General features: G+C 37.5%; 1 protein-coding gene across 5 annotated transcripts in view; it reads right to left on the bottom strand.

The window, feature by feature from the left end:
- Positions 1 to 21,252, bottom strand: part of GBF1 (golgi brefeldin A resistant guanine nucleotide exchange factor 1) — a 106,405-nt gene that overhangs the window by 83,458 nt on the left and 1,695 nt on the right. For all 5 annotated transcript variants that reach the window (XM_051617562.1, XM_051617561.1, XM_051617560.1 and 2 more), the window contains exons 2-3: positions 17,226 to 17,331; positions 15,882 to 15,948 (exon numbers count right to left, since the gene is read on the bottom strand). In XM_051617562.1, coding sequence (XP_051473522.1) covers positions 15,882 to 15,948; positions 17,226 to 17,331 — 173 coding nt within the window. The remainder of the gene's footprint in view (positions 1 to 15,881; positions 15,949 to 17,225; positions 17,332 to 21,252) is intronic.

The raw sequence follows: 21,252 nt of genomic DNA on the forward strand, positions 1-21,252 counted from the left end.
GAAAAAAAAAAAGCATAAACAGAAAGTAACAGTAAAAGATAAAAAGGAAACATGAGCCATAGAAGACAGAGGTAAAAAAAAAAAAAAATTTGGAAAAGCCTGCTCCTTTTGCAAAGCAGCTTCTGTGGCATTTACATTTGGCCCTAAGTGGTGTTTGTGCACTAAAAGAAACTCAGGCAGCTTCCGCAGGTATAAAAGTTCAGCTATGCATGCATAGGATATGCTTGAAAGGTCTGTCTTGGTCCCAAGTTTTGCCTTGCTTTCACTGCTTTTTCTATCTCAGCGTAAGTGATTCTTCTCTCAAAACAAAAAAAATAAGGTTACAATATAAGTATTTTATGACAGCCTCCTGTAGCTAATAAAGTTCTGTGTAGTTTAAGTTTGTGGGCTCAGACTGAATTATTAAATTCAGCTAATACTTCAAGTCATGTTCATAAAGTGGAATTTCAGCTCAGAAAATACCACAGATGAAGGCATCTCACAAAGGCAATTATCATCTCCATTCCCATAGAGTTTACCACCTAAGTGGTGTTCAAGAGGAGGTCAAGAATAAATAACTATGCTCCCACTTAGATTCTATATACCTACATGTTTCTGTTTGCTCCTCTCATCACCCTTATTATGTGCATTCTTGCCCCAGAATATGCTGGTAAAACACTACAACAGCTTCAAAGTTTCAAACAACTGCTTTCCTCATACAATTAAACAGCTGAGATTATCAAGAGGTTAACAATCCAGCATTTACTGCCAGTTAATATGGCTTAAATACCATAAGTTTTAGTATTACCTAGACAGTTGTAACTGACTCTTGCAGAATGTGAAGAAGATACAGAGACTAAAATGCTTCCTGCTTACAAGGCAACACCTAGCAAGACAACTAGATCAGAGTTACATGTAATTCTTCAGCCATCCTGAATAAAACATTATATAGACACATCCAGAGAAAAGCCATTGTTATTGTGGAACCATAGTCCCAGACGAAAACTCTTGCAGAAAATGGTCCTGTAGAAGAGTTTTAACTATTCTAGTCACTTCTCACAGTCACAGGTCAAAAAACTTCTATAATTGTTCCAGAATTGCAGCCTCTAAGAATTTTTCTGATTTTCACTTACTACCAAAGCTTGCTCTCCTTTCCTTCCAATTTAATCAGGCACAAATTATCTACTATTATTCTTCCTACTCCAACTTCTAATCCACATTTGGTTCCCTTACAACGTTGCAGAGCACGCCATGCAAGAGGTATATCATGCATATACAAACAAGCAACAGAAATCTGTACATCTTCTACTGCTTTAAAGACATTTAGTCATCTTATTCATCAACAAGTTAAAGAAAACCAACTGCATTTCACAGACTACTAATACTTGGATTTTCTGTTCACATCTCTTCATGTTCAGAAACATTTAAGTGTTTGTAGGAAATTTAAACTCTGCTAATACAGTGATACCTCATTTAATATGCTTATTTAAACACCCCTCTTGTATGCATCCCAAACTACTCCATATTTCATTGCATTTAACACTTTACAATTTCAAAGTCCTTTACAAATAATCTCTTTGTGCTTTGGTCCTTCCAGATTTCTTTAAAATTGAAGTAAGTGCAATTCTTTTTAATATCACAGTCTGAAGTTTTAATACACTTTTAATCCACTGTGGACAATCTCAGCTTCTTGCCTTTAGTTCACAGTAGAACTCTGCCATTCTATAAAGAAAATATAAATGTTGGGGAAAGGAACAACATCCTATTATTAAATGCTGGTAGACACATAAGCAAAGGTAATATATTTTGAATACATATTATCCTTTATTTCATTTCTGTTGCTAGATATATTACTAGAAAATAGGCTTTTTGTCATACATACTGGCAGTTGATGCATTAAAAAAAACAAAAAACAGTTCATTCACCAGTACAAAATGATCAGACAACACGTGTCCTTTGATGTGAAATTTCACCTGCAACACAAAGTTCAGCCCTTTCAGTTTTACTCCAGGGCAAACCAAGCAAAGGAAAAATAAAATGGTATAAAGAACTAGATTAAAAGGGCTTTGAGAAACAGTGTCTGTCTGGGCAGTCTGAGGAGAAACAAAGACTTCAAATCACTATTGCTGGAAGCTGGAACACCTGGAATGAGATGCATGCATGTAGACAAGAGTGGAAAATTAAGATAAGCAAACATTATGCTTTTTTAAGGTACTGTGCCTTTTGCTGAGGTTTACATTGCAAAAGGCCTAGGCAAGTCAGGTGTGTTATGTGACACAGCTAGTAAATGAAGCAACCAAGTCTTGAGTCAGCTCTGCAGATGAGAAATGGTGAGGTTTTATCTCTGTGTAAGTCATGACAAACAGCACAGTATTTGGACTTGCTGCAATCATAAGAAATAATGAAATAATCCCAAGAGCTTACAAATATTTTTTAAGAACATTGCACATCGACAAAAGTTTGCTCTACTAAGTCATGCAGGTTTTACTCAACACACAGTGAATCCCACATCTTATCCTACTGCTTGTAACTTTATAAAGTTTTTGACAGCCTCTAGCCTGAATCAGCTGCATCCCCCAACAAACTACCAGTTTTTTCCTGTATGCCAAAAAAATTCCAAAGTTAGTTTAGCTCTTTAGACTTCTAAGGATAAAAACTGAAGCTTAATATATGGAAGTTTTTTAAGCAAATTTTAGAACAGACTCATTGCTAACTGAAAATGTCAGCATTCACATAACACTTTTTACAACTACAGCTATTTACCCCCAATGCCCTTGGACACAAATTCGCTGCCTCTACATTCGTGTGGTATGCTGTGCACCTGTTGGTTGCTAACCCCACCCCAGACACAGCCACATCACAGGGCAGCAGACGGAGAGCTCACTACAGTGTGAAGCAGCGTGCAACCTCCCAGGACAAGCTAGAGTCAGTAACCAACCACAGACAGCTCCTGTGCACGAAATTGTCAAGGGTTCCATCTTCCATCAACTCTTGAACAAGCAGGCGGAACAAACAGTGCACTGAATCAAGCAACTGGTATAGATTATGTTATTCAGTGCTTTATGGACAGGGAGAAAGCATAGTCAGCTATAAGTGATGTTTAAGCAGGGTTTGGGTGGCTTTTTTTCCACCTTTCCTATCTGTAGTCATCTCCAACTTCCCCTGGTAAAGCTCAGAAAATCTGTAATTTACTGTTCCATTTTCTACTGCTTTCATCCGTTAAGATTTTAATTGTCATTTGCCATAATTATGTCTTTCTGTATAAAATACAGCCTACATCCTCGTATGCTTGCACAAATTTCTGTAGGCCACTCTCTAATACTGCTGATTCAATTTTCTCCACAAACAGTATAATCTGTGTTGAGACTTGAACCACTATCACAATGGTTCATGAAGCTTTATGCCTTTGCCGATCTGCTTTTGCTGGAGAAAAGCCTTGAAACTGGCTTTTTCCATCCCTGCTCGTCTTACACATATCAACAGCCAACAAAAGAAAAGAATTTTAGAATACAAGCTTTCAGCCTCATTTTCAAGTGGGGGTTGTTTGTTTTCTGGAACCACGTGAGCTATAAACAATTTTGCACTTAAGAAAACGTCAGGACTCCTCAGTGTTACCATGTCCTGCAACCCTGCAAGTTAATTTTCATGTTTGATGTCCCTGATTTCAGCAAGAGTTTAAACTAGAACAAAGTGTATGCCACTGCTATTTAAACAACACAGGATATATTGATATTGGTTCTCTACAGCTTATCTTACTGATTTTACCATTTCTAGTAATACTCCCACCATAAGAACATACAACAACAGAACACAATAAATGTCAGATGCTGTTGGTAACTTAGCTACACTGAAAGAAAAAGGTAAGTCTCAGAAATATATAAAATTGTTATTCAGACAACAGACAGCACTTCCTCTCCCAGAACAATCTGTCTCCTGCCCTGACAGCCCATTCCTGCTATATTTACCCTACCAAATTTTGCCAGTGATGTATTTCCAGATGCACTTGAGCCACATGTCCCTGTCAGTCACAGCCCAAGCACAGAGGAATCTGAGCAGAGAACAGCTCCTAGAAATCACTGTATTTTAATCCATGCTTCCTCTCCTGCTTGCCTTTTAGAGTTAAAGCAGACAAAATGTGTAAAGCATTATTCTCAGTTTATTTTGGATCAGTTGTGGGGATAAGAGGTACTTCACTTGATACAGCTATTTACTTCAGCTTCTTTCTTTACGGCTGACAGAGACACCTGAACAATTAAAAAAAAAAAAATCTGAAACATGCTGTTAAAAATAACTGGCTGTTTCAACCAATTAGTACTGGGTGTCTAGAAATAAATTGTAAGGCTGTCTGAAAAAAGGCTAGGTGCTGAACAAGGAGCTTACAGCCCTAATCTGCCACGGGAGAGCCAATTACTGCTCTAGAAAGAAGATGAAAAAAAGTGCCATCTTTGCTGGAGAGAAGCAACACGTATCAAAAGCAAGGAAAATCAGTTATAGATTTCAAGTAGTTCAGTTTAACAATGCTGACCTGGTAAAATGAGTTGAGTTGTGGAGCAGTAAGAATAGAATCTAATGAAAAGCTAGCTTGCGTTCTGCAGAGCTAAGCCACCTGACTATTTTAAGTTATATTCTTCATATATTCTACCATATACTTCTGATCTCGTGCTACTTCTTGCAACCCTAAGTGCACAGCTAGGTTCTTTTATTTTCATAGTTGTTGTGAGCAAATATCGGCTACTTAACATCCAACTTCTGATAATTATCTTGGCTCTTGCTGAGTTTCTAAGTTCCCTGAGATCCTTTCAGCAAAGGGCCAAACAAACTCTATTCCCCACCTCCGTCTTTTAAAAAGATGCTTTTCACAGCTCCTACCTCAAAATGGCTTGATTCCAAAGTGCATTTTTTGAGACTACAGCAATAGGAAAAAAACCCAACAGCCAAACAAACAAAAAAACACACAACACTGAGGTCACCTTTCAGGATCTTATTAGCAAGAAGACTTTGTCATCTTATGGGTGGCTGGTCAGTAGAACCAAAGTATTTCTCAGTTCTAAGTCCTATGAGTCTTTCAGAGAAGGAGATGGGAACTAAATCAGTGATGCAGAAGAAAAAGGTGAACAGAGGAGCTGAAAGGGCTTAAAATTGTAAATATCCTTCCTTTGGCTCCCTCCTCCCTTTTTCTGGAGAGCGCAGATAGGCAGTTTCAACCTTTCCACCGTTTATTTAACTGGCTTAACAGAGGGTCCTAACAGGTCACAAATAAGCTTTTTAAATAAAAAGCACAAGTTGAAATCAACTGTGGATATATCAAAACTCATGGCCAGGCCAATTTTATTATTCAAGGCAGAATTAAAAACCTGCAGCCTTCTTTTAATAGCAAATTCACATAACAAGACCTCTTCGCCTATCTGAATGCAGGTAGAGGTTTCTCAGAATTAAAGGACTTTTGACCCATTCTTCTAAAACAAATGAAAAAACACCTAAGTTTGCATTCAAAACTACTATTGCTTAAGGCCAAGTACATCCTTTAGAATAGTCTAGATCATTTGCACTATAGCATTAAAACTGTAAATCTTTAAAATGTTTTTGCTAGAGAGATTATTCCTGCTTATTTAAACCTTGTACATTTGAACTTTTTCTGGTACCCTTTCCATTTCAAATCTATAACACTGGAACACTGTTGAAGCATCTAACTGGCACATAACACAATAGCAGCAGAGACCAGCACGACAAGAAAGCAAATGAGCATCTTATGGGTGGCATTGAAAGATGTTAAAAAAACACTGGCTAGGGCAGAGTCGGATCAAGTGAAATGTGGGCAAAATATGAACTGCGTTACATGTTACTTTATTAGCAGCCTCATACAGCTGCTCAAATTCAGGCATCTAATACGGGGATGTGAACAGCTGGTACCATCACCTGCTGTTCCTGCAGAGTGAAAGGGAGTGTGTGACCTTCCGCTGCAGCACATGCGTCTTGTGCATGTGAACAACTAGCAGTACGGGTTATGAAACTCAATAGCATGAAGAACTGCCATCCAAAAAGAAACTACAATTTAAAGGCAGCTGAATGAGAACAAACTTCACTTTCAGATTTTTAATAGATTATTAATAAAAGTGGAAGAGAGAAAACAGTTTTAAAAATTTATTATGATGTTGCCTCTGACACAAAATTTTAACAGTCAATTATCAAACAGTCATTACATAGTTTGTTGCCTCTTTGCCAAACCAAAATCTGTAGTTTTTCTACAATATCACAGTACTCCTGTTTCAACTGAAAAAGCCTCTTCCCATGAACTGTATTTTAATAGACTGGTAAATATCTGAGCAAACTTATGTCTTACACCTTTGTGTTCATCAACAACAATGTCACCATAGTAAATATTCCCAGGACTGTGTTTTCCTGTTCCCTGTACCAGCCTCATTATTTCACATCTGAAGTGCTAACTTCATACTGAGGCAGAAAGTATTTAAGAGAAGTACAGAAGTAAATCTTATGTTCTTAAATCTGACTGAATATATCTGCACTTCAGACACTGAAAAACCAAACGTTTTAACTAAGAGCTCAGTATGCAAAGATAAACATAGTATTTCTGAACAACAAATGTGCAAACCTCAGACTGAAGTGAAAACCAGCTCATGATGTCTCCTCCCATGCTGCCATAGTTATTACAGAATTACAGGCCACTATAAAATGTCTAATCTCACTTTGAAGAACATCCAAGTTCCTAAGAGCAGTTACTAAAGATGCTTACATAAGCAACCTTATTTTAACGCTGTCATTCATTTCATTTCTAGAAAAAAGCCCCTTTGCTAGGCTGTAACCAGAACTAATTGATCATTCTTCTTCAATACCCCATGATCAAGGTAACCACTGTATTTATTTCAACAATCCCTCATATTTGCCATTTGCCACCTAAATTATTTAAGCAGTTAATCAAGGTAAGTGGTATCTAATTCAACAGCCACTTGCAGACTTTGCCACTGTATCAAGAAAAACGACAATTTCTTGAAAGGTAACAGGCAGAAAGACACATTTTAATAAAAAACTTCCTCCTAGAATTAAGTTAAACATAATGAAAAGTAAACAGCATCTCATTTAATTAGCACACACATCAAGAATTATTTAGTCAAGCAAGCATTGACACTCTTACACCAAGCAAAGGCTGCATACGCTTTCCGAAAGACTACTCTGTTTATAACTTACTGTTTCAATATGGCTAGGACTAAGTTTTAGTTTACTGCTCCAAGGACAGAAATGCAAATTAGAACTTCTAAAGTGCTTATGTTAGAGAGTACAGACAGATTGGTCAACCAATCACAGTACCACAATCAGTGAAGAATTTAAGTTATTCAGCTAACAAACATTAATTGAGTGCATCCCTTGAGTATTAAAATTGTTATCAAATTTATTTGATGATAATAATTTTGATTATCAAATTAAAATTTTAATTACAGTGCAAAATGCATTCATGTAAGTTATCATGGAAACAGTGTATCAATCTATTCATTTTAACAGGATACCTAAAGCCAGTATCACTCCCAACGTTAGTTCCATGGTACGTATGTGCAAGCTCTTATTTTACTTTCGCATTTCTACTCATCTCACATTGTCACATTCATTCAAAAAGTTCAAGTGATGAAGAGTCTATGTCTATCCATGTTCTTAAACTAATCAAGAAATGTTTAAATATAATTAGGAGCTCCTCCAACACTTCCAGTGGCATTTCCAAGTCAAATGAATACAGATCATCATACGATTCTTACGTAGATCTATTTGTTTTCTACAATAACTATGACTAGTTGATGTATCATAAATGTTCCCTCTCAAGATAGGCATTATTTCCTGTAGCTTTATGATAACATGTACTGATTTGCTGTCCCTAGAAGATTTACATATATTTAACTCACTCACGATCTAGCCTTCCTCACTCGACTAACGAATTCACAGATTTCCATCCACTCACAAAGTTTTTCCCTAGCACGTATGTGTTGATACCACTAACACTGAAATGAACATGCTTCTAACACCCATAAGATGACATTTTCATCTCTTTCACCTCAGAATCAATCATATCACAAGACCTCAGATCCTACCTTTAAACCACTGCATTACAGGCAACACATACCATACTGCATTTTCTTCATAGCTTTTAAAAATGCTGTAAAGCAAACTGAAATCACATAATCTACAAGATCACAGGAGCTTTTACAGGACTGCATACAGATGTAAGTTTTACAGCTCTTCCCCAGACAATTTGCTGTCTTGTGTCATTTTCTAAAGGCAAAGGACAAAAGTAAGATCGTGACAATCCATCTGAAATTTTTTAAAGAACTTAAGGAAGTCTGTATCATGTTGGAAGAAATGTTGTTTTCCTGATTGTAAAAAAAGACAAACACCTTCAGCAATAATCTGTTTCACAATACTCAGACAGCAGACAAGCTACACCCAATTACCTTAAAAACAAAAACCAAACTCTTGCAAGTTTACCTCAAATGAACAAGCCACCAATTGCACATCCCTCACTATTAACACTCCCTAACCAATCAACTTGCTATTTGAATAACAATGTTCTTTATTACTCTACTACTTTTATACTTACCTTCAAATCCCTCCCTTTCTGCTGGCTTTTATCTTGCACACTTATTACTGAGAGAAAAAGCACTTTATCACACTTTATCATACATCCCTGCACTATTCCTGAAAAACAGACATTTTGCCCAACTGAATCTTCTTTCAAACCACTCCTTCAAACTCACATCTTGCTATAAACCATATCTGGGATCAGTCAGCGACAGTGTGCTTAAAGGACAAACAGAGGCAGCAATTAAGAAAAACCCCTATGTGTTCAACAATTTTGCATATTTAGTGACTTCTCTCAGCTTCTACTCTCTAAAGCTACAAAATCTTTGAGGATAGGAATGCTTCAGTATGCTTGCTGTGTATGGATGACCAATGCTTCTTGGCTGTCCTGTTATGTTATGGAGCTATCCACCTGCACTTTCTCACACAAGTTATTGCATCTTTGAAGTAAATCTCCTTTGAGAGACTGTTTTTAACAAGTTAGATGGCAGCAGTTTAGCAAAGCTGATGGAAGAGCTATATATTTAATAAACTGGAATTCAGCAATTTCACGTACACCCCTACTTCCAAAGGCTTTTTATTATAATGCAAGTGGCCACAATTCCTTTTAATGAGTCTTGACCAAAACAAAGACATCATCATAAAATAAACCAAAAAAATCAACAACAAAAACCCACAACAGGAATAAAACCTCCATGGATGACTTAAGAGGAACCTTAACTTCAATGGAGCATCTGGTACTGCCTTTCTACCAAATCAAACTGCGATTTATTGCCCTCTAATATATGTACATTAGGCCATTTCCTTTATGGCTCCACTTCACACAGAAGCAGCAACTGAAGGAAATAATGGAGTGCCCAGCAAGTGGGAAAGTAATTGCTCAACAGGCGTGGAACAAGAGAGAGTCAGTTGCACACTGTGCACATGTGGTAACTCTTCAGAGCCCAGCCTTCCAGTGGTAACAGAAGGCTGGTGTTACAGAACAAACCCACTGTGGGAACTCTGCCAAGCTGCACCCAGGAGCGCTTGTCCATCTAAATCCTTGGGTCCTTAAGGATTAGGGGTCAGGAAACAACTCCTTCCAACAGCACCACCTCCTGCCTGTACCTGCCAGCCATTAGCCATACACAGATGGAAGACTGGTAGGCACCAGGCTCTAGTCTTAAATCGCACACAAATAACTGTATTAAAAGGATGCTTCTGTGGTATTGCAAGGTGGTGGTGCTGGACTGCAGAAGGGACAGTTCAGATGTCCTGTCTTTAAAAGAAATGCAGAAATATCTTGTAAGGTTGGTTAGGTTTTTTTGCTCTAGATATTCCCAGACTCGCTCCTTTTGAAGTAAATTTCAGTAACTTTCTTACTACTCCAGTGCACAAAATAGAAGATATACACAAGAGCTAAGAAGTTACCAAAATAAGGATGATACACAAACAAAATTTAGCCCTTCCTACCTGTTCAGTCTTAGTTACACAGACTCTCAAATTACAAGTTTCCTCTTCTCAGGAGTCCCAATTTCATTCAGTAACTTATGTTAAAGAGCTCAGTGAACCATGACCCCCATCCATACCTGACTTTTCACACTCTGCATAAATGCTGCCCCGCACACAACAGAAAAGCCCGGGAAAAGGTTATGGTGCTTGTCTTGGTGCATCTATAAGCTTCACAAATACTAATGGTTATTTTTCATCCAGCACATCCCTGCTCTTTTTTTCTTTTATATAGAAAATAAACTAAATCTTAAGTAAAATTATTACAACTTTATTGCTAGTTCTGGGCTTGAGAAGTTCACATCCCAGGCTTCCCAATGCAGCTACCATTCTCAGGGTACATCAGTGTTAATCCAGGAAAACAACTTAAGAAGTAAAGCACAAAATTAACAACCACCTAGGAAAAAGTCTGATTTATTATTTCTCCAGTAACACCAAGAAAATCCATGACAAAATATCAATAGAAACCTATTATCTGAGGGAAATTCAAAGGCCTCAGCCATAAGACAGTCATTGATTAATCTTACGCCACTGAGATTAAAAAGAAGATAAACCTCTTTCAATAAGAGTATTTGGAACTACCTGCATATTCAAACCCAAAATACTGTGTTGGTTTACATTCTCTGTGCATTTGGAAGAATGCCTGCATTCCTGAAGACTAGGAACTTGCTTTTAAAATGACAATTTCACTGCATCATCTGAAGACAGTTTGCAAAAATTAAGGCTGGATTCAGCCTGCAAGCAAAGCATCAAATTAAGGTTGTCACCTTAATCTTCATATTTCTTATAACATTAACACTAAGATAATTAATTACCACTTCAGTACACTGTATCAGGTCATTCAGTATGGCCTGCAATTGCACTTCCACCCACTGATTAGAGTGAGGCTGAGTTAAAGTTATGGAAGAAACCTTACTCTATCATTTCCTAGACTTCACCCGTTTCATTCTTAAAAATTTGACAGAGAATGCAACAGAACCTAAATGTTGCAACCTGAGTTGCTTGGTTTTCCAAAATACCAAGTTAACATGTATGGATATCTGTTACTTAAAAATATATATATTTTTGTTGTTGTTGTTATCACAGGAACAGACAATCTAGGAAATCAGTGAATGTTCCAGATCTTTTATGTGAAGCTGATATGCAACAGAAAAAAGCTTATGTGATTTGTTTCAATGTCTGCTCTAGGTAACAGTGCAATTCTTCAATGAAAACAAAGGGAGAAGTATCACAGCTTACAGTTCATAAGTATTTGTTATCTGCTAGTAAGTCCAGGCCCTTCCTGCAGAAACTTAAGATATAAATAATAAATAAAATACAGTAGTCCTCTTAAGTGCAAAGTAACAAGCATTGCAGAACTATACATATCACATTTTCATATAATCTAACTCCTACACTTCTCTTAAAAAAAAAAAAAATAATTTATTTTTTAATTTGAATAGACCACAATGAGTACCTCAGACCCTATTCAACTGCACTGAGGACAAGCCACATGTCTATATGCACACTACTGATTTACAACTTCTTAAAAGCAGATCTTTCAAAGTTCAGAAACTAACCCCAAATCAGAATAAAATTCATTTACTATTTTATACGAATGTCAAATTTTCCCTAAAAACTCAGTTTCCAGAGCTCAGACATGAGAAAATGAGTGTGCAATCAAATCTACATACCAGAAAACTGATGGCTACAATAACAAGTATATTAAACCAGTACACTGGGCAAAGGTTCTTTTACGGTTACAATCATTTGACCTTTAGCCAGCTCTTAATGCCCCAGCCAACCCTCTCAAGATGGGAGATTTGCAGTAGCTTCTTGTCTGAAATAAGCCATGAAAAGATTCTTCTGAACCCACTGTACAAGCATTTGTTTAAAATGTCATGAATGTGCATGAAATCAGAGTGCTTCTAACAGCTTACTTTGCAGCCTCTGTTTAAATGCACTAGCTCTGAACCACCAGAGGATAAAAGGACTCAAACCTTCCAGTCTGGCACTCATGGACCTAAAATATACACAAGCACCTCTTCACAGGTGTGTTTACCTAGTTTAAACCTTATTTGAATAGGCTCTCGATGCACACACTTTGCACAAACACCTGCTTCTCCCACTGCTGTGCTGACTTGTACAAGGCAGTTGCATTCAGTCATTTTCTGTCCTATAGCCACCCTACACACCAGTAAGCTGTACTTCAGTCATGAAAATCCTGGGTACTGATTCATGGCCCCAGTCAGAGAAAAGCACAAATTATGCACTGAGGAGAATGACTACAGAAGTACCTGCTCTTACCTTTACATCATACTGGAATGGTCTGAAGACTTCAACAGCCACAGCAAGATTTAAGGAAACAAAATCCTACTCAGAGCATGAAAAAAGCAGGGTTATAATTCATTCATATTTCCAGCCATTTGTGGTTATAAAAGCTCTCCCTAGGGAGGTCAAGAGCATCCTAAGTTGGAAACATTTATGAAACAGAGGATGTTCAGTTATCACTGGATGTCAAAAAGAAGCTTCCTTGTGTTGACCTAAATCCATAATAAAACTCACAAAATTGACCAACATTTCAACAACATCCAAACATTTTCTACATACACAGTTTACTTTAAAAAGCAGGCAAATGAAAGTTGTGGCGACAGTGAACGTAGATCCAAGCTTGTATCAATACTAATGCTTCCACCAGTTGTAATATAACCTTTGAGGATGTAGTTATACTTCAGTTTTGCATGCATGGACAAAGCTGGACAGTCATTACTTCCATATTGTCATAACTCAGGACAAAGATTTTTTGCTTTTCTAAGCACTGGAAATACAAGACACCACATTAAACTTAGGGCTAGGGTGCTTATCTTACTACAGCAAGGATTCAGCTATTAAATTTACTTTGGAGTAACTCATGCATCACCCAAGATGACTGAACCTCAATTTTCCCTTTCTGTTTTTCAGGCAACTACTATGCAACTATGCAGCTCATAGAAGTGTAAAAATAGCATACAATAAATTAAATCATAGTGGATCAGAGCAGATATGTTGCTGCTGTTTCACTTTCATGTCCTGTTTTTATAAATTTACATGAAATGTAGAAATTAAGTTTATCTGTCAGAATTTTAAGGAGCAACCTTGTTCCACATAATTCAGGTCCAAGGCCCTTAGCTAGGCATGCTGAACTGTAGCAGTGAAGTTACTGTTGCCATTATCACAGGATAGTTTCTGATGAGCAACAGCATCTTCTCTAGTTGCTTCCTTTGAGACCCCATTTAGACATTACACAGGACGGGATACCACTACTTAGTTGCAGGCAAGCTTTTACTATTTTGCTAACACAATAAAACACATTATGTAATATGGTTATTCTTGAGGAGCAATACTTTAAAATGGGAATCTTTAGTTGCTGGAGGCATAGGGTGCATCTTTATACCATTGACCAGGGTATTTCAGCATCACAGTCATGACACAGTTAATACCCACTAGCTCAGAGGAGAACAAAAGGTACTCCACTGCAACATGCCTAACATTTACATTGCCTCTCTTTGCTCATTAAACAGGTTTTGGTTAAATAATGAACAAACTGTATTACAGACTCCGATGAGAATTCCAAAATTATAAATCAACTGGTAAAGCCCAGAGGAGAATGAAGGGAGTGGGAGGGAAGGAAGGATAATATTGACTAATATAAAGGGCGCAGCTTGACAGTGGATATTCCTGCCACACCTGATCAAACATGCTCCATGGGGGAGGGGAAGAGAGGGCGAGAGCAAGAGAGGAGATGGGACAAGACAGCCTGAAATTTGCATCCGGAACAGATTAAATGGGTTCTTGGGGGATTGAGAAAATACATAATATATATTACTATAAATGCAAAATTGTACTAAAAGCTAACTCAAATGTCAAAGATTACAGCTTGAATAAATTTAAATATAAAAGCAACGCATTTCCATGAGCTAATGAAAGAGACATGAAAGGAAGGTCTAGACAAAAAAACAAAACAAAACAAAACAAAAAAACCCCACACCACCCACAAACCCCCTGAGCTTGGACTTCTTCTTGCCTGGAAGATGAGGCAGGAGACTCTATATTGTTCCAAATATGGCTTGGGAACCAGTCCATGTCTAAAAATGAAAAAAATTTTGCACAGCAATGATGTCCTATCTCAAGACACTAGTGGTAAATAGCAGCCACTAAAGCTGAAATTACCTGTTTAAAAGAACCCCATGTAGTCAAACCAACATGCTATCATCACTACAAAAAAGCAATTATTATCTCAGCGTGAACCACAATTACATGATGACTAATGCTTGCAGGGAATCTCTGAATCTCCCAGTACATGCACTTTGCTTTCTCTGACACATGTAGATAGTGAGTTTGCATCTTTTCCCCAACAAGTCAACAGCACATTGCATCTAGCTGCTCTAGATAAATAGCTAGTCCCTGACATTTACTCATACTGCATCTTCTTGAGCATTGTGATATTCCCTGCTCTTGTTGATGAAAAGAGATATTTGTAACAATGGCAAAGAACTTAATGAGTCTAATTTTAAAGAAAATTTGATCTCATAGAAGGAAGAGCAGGAAAATTTCCTCCCAAAACACTTTTGGAAACTGTATGCATATCCTACAGATGAGTGAGCTTACAAAGAAAAAACAAATCCAGACTGTCATGTAGTCTGGGCATGAGCATAAAATCCAGAATAAAGATACTATCCAGAAACATAAGGTGTGCCTAAGATGTCATGACCTGACAGAAGAGCCCTGCTCACAGCCAAGGGAAGTTCACCTGGCAAAGTGAAGCATTACACCTACAGGCAGCCACAAAAGAGGAAGTAATACTGACTTAGAACTGGCATACGTCCTCAGCAACTCTCATCAGCACCTGGAAGCAGCACTACTATACTTCTAGGGAACACACTTTTTATGGGATTCCATGTTCAGCACTGACACAAGAATGGGCATGTTTTGCAATCAGAAATGCAAAAGGTCCATCTCAGACTTAGGTTGTATGGAGTTCTGAACACTCACGGTAATATAGGGACTGAAAATAAAGCTTACTTTCAAATATTACAATAACTAAGACAAATCCTGGGAAGAACCAGCAGAATGCTACACATTGCTAAGGATTAGCCTCACTGTCAGACTCTCAACATATACTTAGGCCATATACTTAGGCTACACTTAAACAATCACTCCTGAAACTACAAAAAGAAAAAATGTGGAGGCAAAGGAGAGAAAGATGGGTTGGGAGAAAAAACCTGGTGAGAATGCACATCAGAGCCTTTTTTTCTACTTCTGGAATCAACATAGATTTCCAGTTCCTTTCAATGCAACTGGTCACAAAGTAAGCCTTTAACTTCAAAATTTAAGAGACCCAAATGGAAAGTGAAATCTGTGCTTCACTGATTACTCATAACAGATGATGAAAACCAACAAACCAAAGAATGTGCGAAGAAAACAGATAATGAAAGACTACTTTCTAAGCAGATCTTTCCCATCATTCACAGATCAGAAAGCATATACAAAGCACAGAAAGACTATGCATAACAATACACCAGATTTCATACTTTACAACAAGGTTCAATATATTGAAGAAACATGTATTCTTTTATATAAAAATATGTGTATATTGTCACACTGTGTGTGTGTGTATATATATATATTTACGTGTGTGTGTATCTCCCGATAGTGGCAGCCATGGCAACCATTTGTCCAAAAGTACACATATATTTGCTCTTCTCTTGTTATTTAATATATGACCTCTGGATAGTAAATAAGACAAGTACACTTGCACATTTATTTGCATAAAACTTAGCAGGTACACATACCTGCTGATTTCTGCATAAGCTTACCTGTGATGTTATTCAGCACTTCTTTTAGGAGGCTAAAGCTATGCAGCAGGGGATCCCTTTCTTCATCCTATAGGTTATATACAGGAAGGAAGTAATTAGCAAGGCAAACATATTTCTGAAGACAAATCTTAATAACAGATCTGTAAATATGTTACCTCTATATTCACAGAAGTACTGTGGGTTGAGTTTACCACTGTCAGCGTGTTTACTCCATCAAAATCAAGGGAAGCATTTTTATTTTCCTGCCAGTGTTCCCCTATGCCATACAGCTCGACTGTCAAAGCACGGGTTCAAGACTGAGCATTCTGGTTTGGCTTATTGTCCTTCGAATATTTCTGATTAGCTTTGCACTGTTCAATACATTTCAGAGCAGACCTACCTCACACCATATTGAAATGGCTCATCTGGATTTGCTATAATGCTAATCTACACAGACTGCAATGGGGAAAGAAATACAATGACATTCGGTGCCATTACAGTAACTTGAAGAAAGAATCACAATACAAAATTCCTATTCATAGCTGCATCCTTTAGCCTAAGTCTATCTTTACGATGTAAATTTAGGGAGGAGCAGCAGTTTCTTCAAGCTGTGTACATCTGCAGCCACACCTTCTGCTGGATGGCAGTCAGCCCTAATCAAGAAATGCTTGTTAGAAAAAGAGCCCTGCCCTTTGACAAACTGAAACCACTTGTGTTGGATGACAGCCATCTGCTATTCATGTGACACCCTGAAATGCACCACAGACAGAGTAGGCCACATGCACACACGTACATTATGGAAGCCATAAACTGGCCAGTGCATCATTAGATTTTGGAGACACTTTATCAATAGCTTTTAATAAAACAGGCTTGAAACTATTAACAGGTTTCAGACAAGTATATAGCTGGCAGTCACAAAACAGAAAAAGATACTCAGCCACATGAAAAAAAATAAATAGCCTATATATGACTTCCCCAATTTTTATTTAATAGTTTTCACAATGAAAACTGTCTTTTCTAAGAAGGAACAGAAGATAGACAAAAACACTGTGCTAAATAACACCATATATTCAAAATCGCTGACATACCAGGTGATAGAAGTCCAAATGAGATTATTCCCACATGGAATACAATGTGGGGTTTTTGTTTGTTTACAAAGTATATAGGTAGAGGATTTCCAGTACCTCTTACAGTCACTAGCACACAAGAAGCCAAAACCAATCACCATGAAACAACACAGAATGCTATTCCAACTTTACTTACAAAAGAACTATAATGAGTGCTAAAAAATACAGGGGTACTTTTCTAAAACCAGGTGGCTTCTGCCATAGTGTGAACAGGTAGCAACAATTCAAGGTAACTTACGAGATGTGTGTGAGTGCTCCATCGGGCATTACGCTTTATGGCTCCCACCACTGCATTGATTTCACCTTGTACAATGTAAATATTCTTATCCACCATCCTGACAATCCTGAAAAGAAAGGTAATTCAAATTAATTTCCAGTGCCTCAATCAACTTGGCCCTAGTCAAGTAGAAGGCCCAAAAGAAATAGTCACATCTTTGCTCTGTGCATGCAAATACAGTTATTTTGTCAGAAGGAAGACAAAAGGAAGATGCTGTTCCACAGAGTGCATTTTCAAGAACACGAAAGCAGACAGTTAGTTGTAAGAGAGGATCTGTGAAGTAAGAGACAACTTTGCCAAGACATATTCCTCATTTTTTTCAATTCAATGTAGGGTCGCAGAAAGATAAAATGTTAGGGTACCAGGACAGACATCCATGACAATATAATAACATATGCATCTCCAGCACTTATGCAAAATCCTGCAGCTCTACACAGAGCAGAAAGCTAATCTTGTTAATCTTATATAACTCTGTTAAATAAGCATCAGTGGCTGAAATAAGCTGGCCAGAGCAAAACTCTTTGGGAATGTAAACTTTGACAAAATAATTTACAACAGACTTGGTGCATGAAAAAAGGTCTCAAGAAAGCAGGTAACTAAAAAAGTCATGGGTAATACCCCACAAAGAAATGAGCAAAACTAGAGACAAAACAGGATGTAACACAGGGAGAAAAAGTGAGAAAGCTAAAGGCAGATGTTTACTCTCACACAGCCTGAGGTCTTAAAGGGAAAAACGTAAACAGTTATACCCACAGAGACAGCCTGAAGACAGGGGAACAAAATTTACAAGCAAGAACTATCTGTCATGGTCTGAGAAAAAGAAACAAAGAGTGGAGTACTATAGGAATGTTCTCTATGTGTAACCCAGATACAATTAACCATAAAGAAATAAGAATAGAGGGGAATGAACAAACACAACTGTTTATAAAGAATAAACAGGACTTATAAAAGGGTCAGAGAATCAGATGATACTGTGACTGCAAATGAGAAGAATTCAGTGAAAAGGTAGCCAAATAATGAGACTTTTTCAGAAGATAAGGAAGGAAAATGAAAAATCCAACTTGAAATCACAATAGGCCATCCACAGGGAAGGAAAAGACTAAAAAAAGATGAAACATTATAACACTTCAAATCAGACAGGTGAATTTAAAGGACGTGGGGGTTGGGCAGGGCGGAGGGGTAATAAAACAGACAATATGAGAAGGATTTTTGTCCATGTAGCAAAAGCAAAGCTGGAAGGAACTTTCAGACTTCAGAAACATCACCACAGAAATTTCAGAACATACATGCTGGATCTGCCAGGCATCACACTCAGTTAGCATGTTTGAGATCTCAACAACACTTCAAATATACAAATATCCTCTGAACAAGATTAATTCACTTCAGGATTCTATAAATAACAGAAAGAAAGCACAACATGATAAAAAACTACCTAACCAAGGGTTAAATAACAAATAACATTGTTATTTTTTTGTTTCAGTGGTACCCCTAAGTGTTACGGAAAAATAAACAAGTAGTTCTGCCAGGTAGTTTGCTTGCTATATACAGCTGTGTATAACAACCACAGACATTTTTCCTACTAATGTGTCTAGTGCTTGAGAGATGTCCCTGTCCTCAGTAGTCACTTATTCCATATATTATTTATATGAGTGTATGAAAAATACTGCATAAAAATACCCTTGATCAAAATTTTTTCTACTTCAGTATGTTGTCTTTGTTTTATTACAAGGCATTAATGGGAAACTTTTTGCCCCATGTAAAATTCCTCACTTTTTTATTTCTTCTTTCAGTAATTCCAATATTTTCCATATTTCTACATAGGCAGTTTCAGGGATCAAAACTCTGGTCCACAGAAGTACTTCTGGGGAAATACTTTACACACTCAAATTTGTACAAACTCAAGTTCTTCCAGTCTTCACTGTTACAAAACAATACTGAGCATGTAAACTTTGTAGTGTCATTCCAGGCATTTAGTAAACTGACATGGAAACAAAAGCTCCCCCAGCCTGATTTGGGAAAGCATGGAAAGAAATACCAGAACGCGCCTTGCATATATACAGATACTCAGTAGTTCTGCTAATATTTGAAGTGATGCTGCAGCTTAACTGCTACTCTGCATACTACAGAATCTGCCCATATGACTTCTATTTCTTCTCCTCTACTTTTAACCTAAAAGGATCAAGTCAGAAAAGTTTGTTAAACTCAATCCTTCCTGAATGTAGGAGGACTTATAATGCTTAGTTGTTCCCAAACCTGAAGCTATCTCCAAGAAGCAAAACATGAAGAAGATAGACACAAACCTCCAACACACACCTTTTCCTTTCAACCTGATGGGAAACTGAATGTGCTGATCCTTTCAACCAAGGGTGCAAAAAATTCATGTCGCTTGGCAGAGCTAGCCTGACATATTAAAATCCTGCAGAATTTAAGTGTTGGTTTGGGGTTTTCTTTGCAATTATATCCTTTCACTGCTAAACATTTGAGAAGACTTGATGACAATGAACTTGTTTCCTCACTGCAGATACCATTAAATTAAGCTTTATCCATAAGTACAAAAAAACCCTTTACACATGCCAAAAAAACTTACCAGCCCAATGCAACTGAGATAATCTCTCATGCTGGAGACACAAATTCACTCTCAGATCTCTGAACATCACACATCCACTTCATCACAAACACGGTACAAATGGGGGAAAGCCCTGATTTACACTTAAGCTTGCAGTTAACCAATAAACAGCACATACACATTCCAAAGTTATCCTGAACCAACTATCTTCAGTCATGCAAAGGATCTTTGCAACTGTATGCTGGAGAAAGAAATAGAAAATAATTATGGGGGGAAAGCCAGACAAATATTTTCAGAGAGGGGCACCTTGTAAGCTAAACCCACCAAAAGCACCATTCATCCCTGTAAAAGTTTAAAAGTTCATTTTAAGAAATGGAAAAGGCTTCTCTAAACCCAGCACTTCCCAAAGCCTACCCTTTTAAACTATCTGATAATTTCACTATCCATTTCTTCAACTACAGCTTGATCACACATGACAAGTGCTCTCACTTTAGAGCTCAGTATAGATGTACATATCTTGAAAGAAGCTCAAAGATTTAAATGAAGGCTCTGAAGCTGCAGAGAGAAGGTTACAAAATTTACCAGAGCAGCACTGGATGATAAGTTGGGTATATGAGAGAGCATGACAGTAGCCAGGCAAAACCACTAAATGTTTGTTCAACATACAAAAAAATTGCTAACATAAATTCACGCTTAATGTTACAAAGGTATGGTCTGAAGAGTTGGTTGGATAGGTTAACAGAACTACTAGTGCTGAAGATCACTAAAACAGTTGAAACAACCTCCCTGCCAAAGCCATGGTTCCAACACCTCTTGATGTCTTCAGATCAAGACTGGATGCATTTCTTGAAAGCGATCTCTCATCAAACACAAGACACTGGACGCAGTACAGAAATAAATAGATTAAGTTCACTGGTCTTGAGTTATGCAAAAAAAAAAAAAAAAAAGGAAAGGAACCTATTAAATATAAAATGCTTTTTAGCTCTTTATCTCTTCAGTTAGTCCCACATAAACTCCTGTTTCTGCCTTATGATGAGTTCATACATCTGCTCAAACTTGCAGACTAGTCTCACAGTTTCGCTTCTGTACAGAACTGTGACAAGCAGTACAGTGAAAATGACAGCTTCAAAGCAAGGAAGGCAACAGAGCTGCCCAGCCAGCACAAGAAACAGGGAACTTGTTGGCATTCACAGCCTCACTCATGAGAAGGTTAGAAACACTACAAGTGGCAAAATTTAGATGGCCATAGAAGAACAAAAATCTAACATTCATATGCTTCTCAAAGCCTTCAGCAATGTTCTTTGGACAGTCACTGCCTGTGGTAGTTCAGGGACACCTGAAACAGTATTATATGTGAAATCTTCATATAAAAACAGACAGGATTTATATCTGCAAATATTATCTCACACATGCACTTAACAC

Source organism: Apus apus, chromosome 4 (genome assembly GCF_020740795.1).
Source record: "Apus apus isolate bApuApu2 chromosome 4, bApuApu2.pri.cur, whole genome shotgun sequence".
Classification (NCBI taxonomy): Eukaryota; Metazoa; Chordata; class Aves; order Apodiformes; family Apodidae; genus Apus; species Apus apus.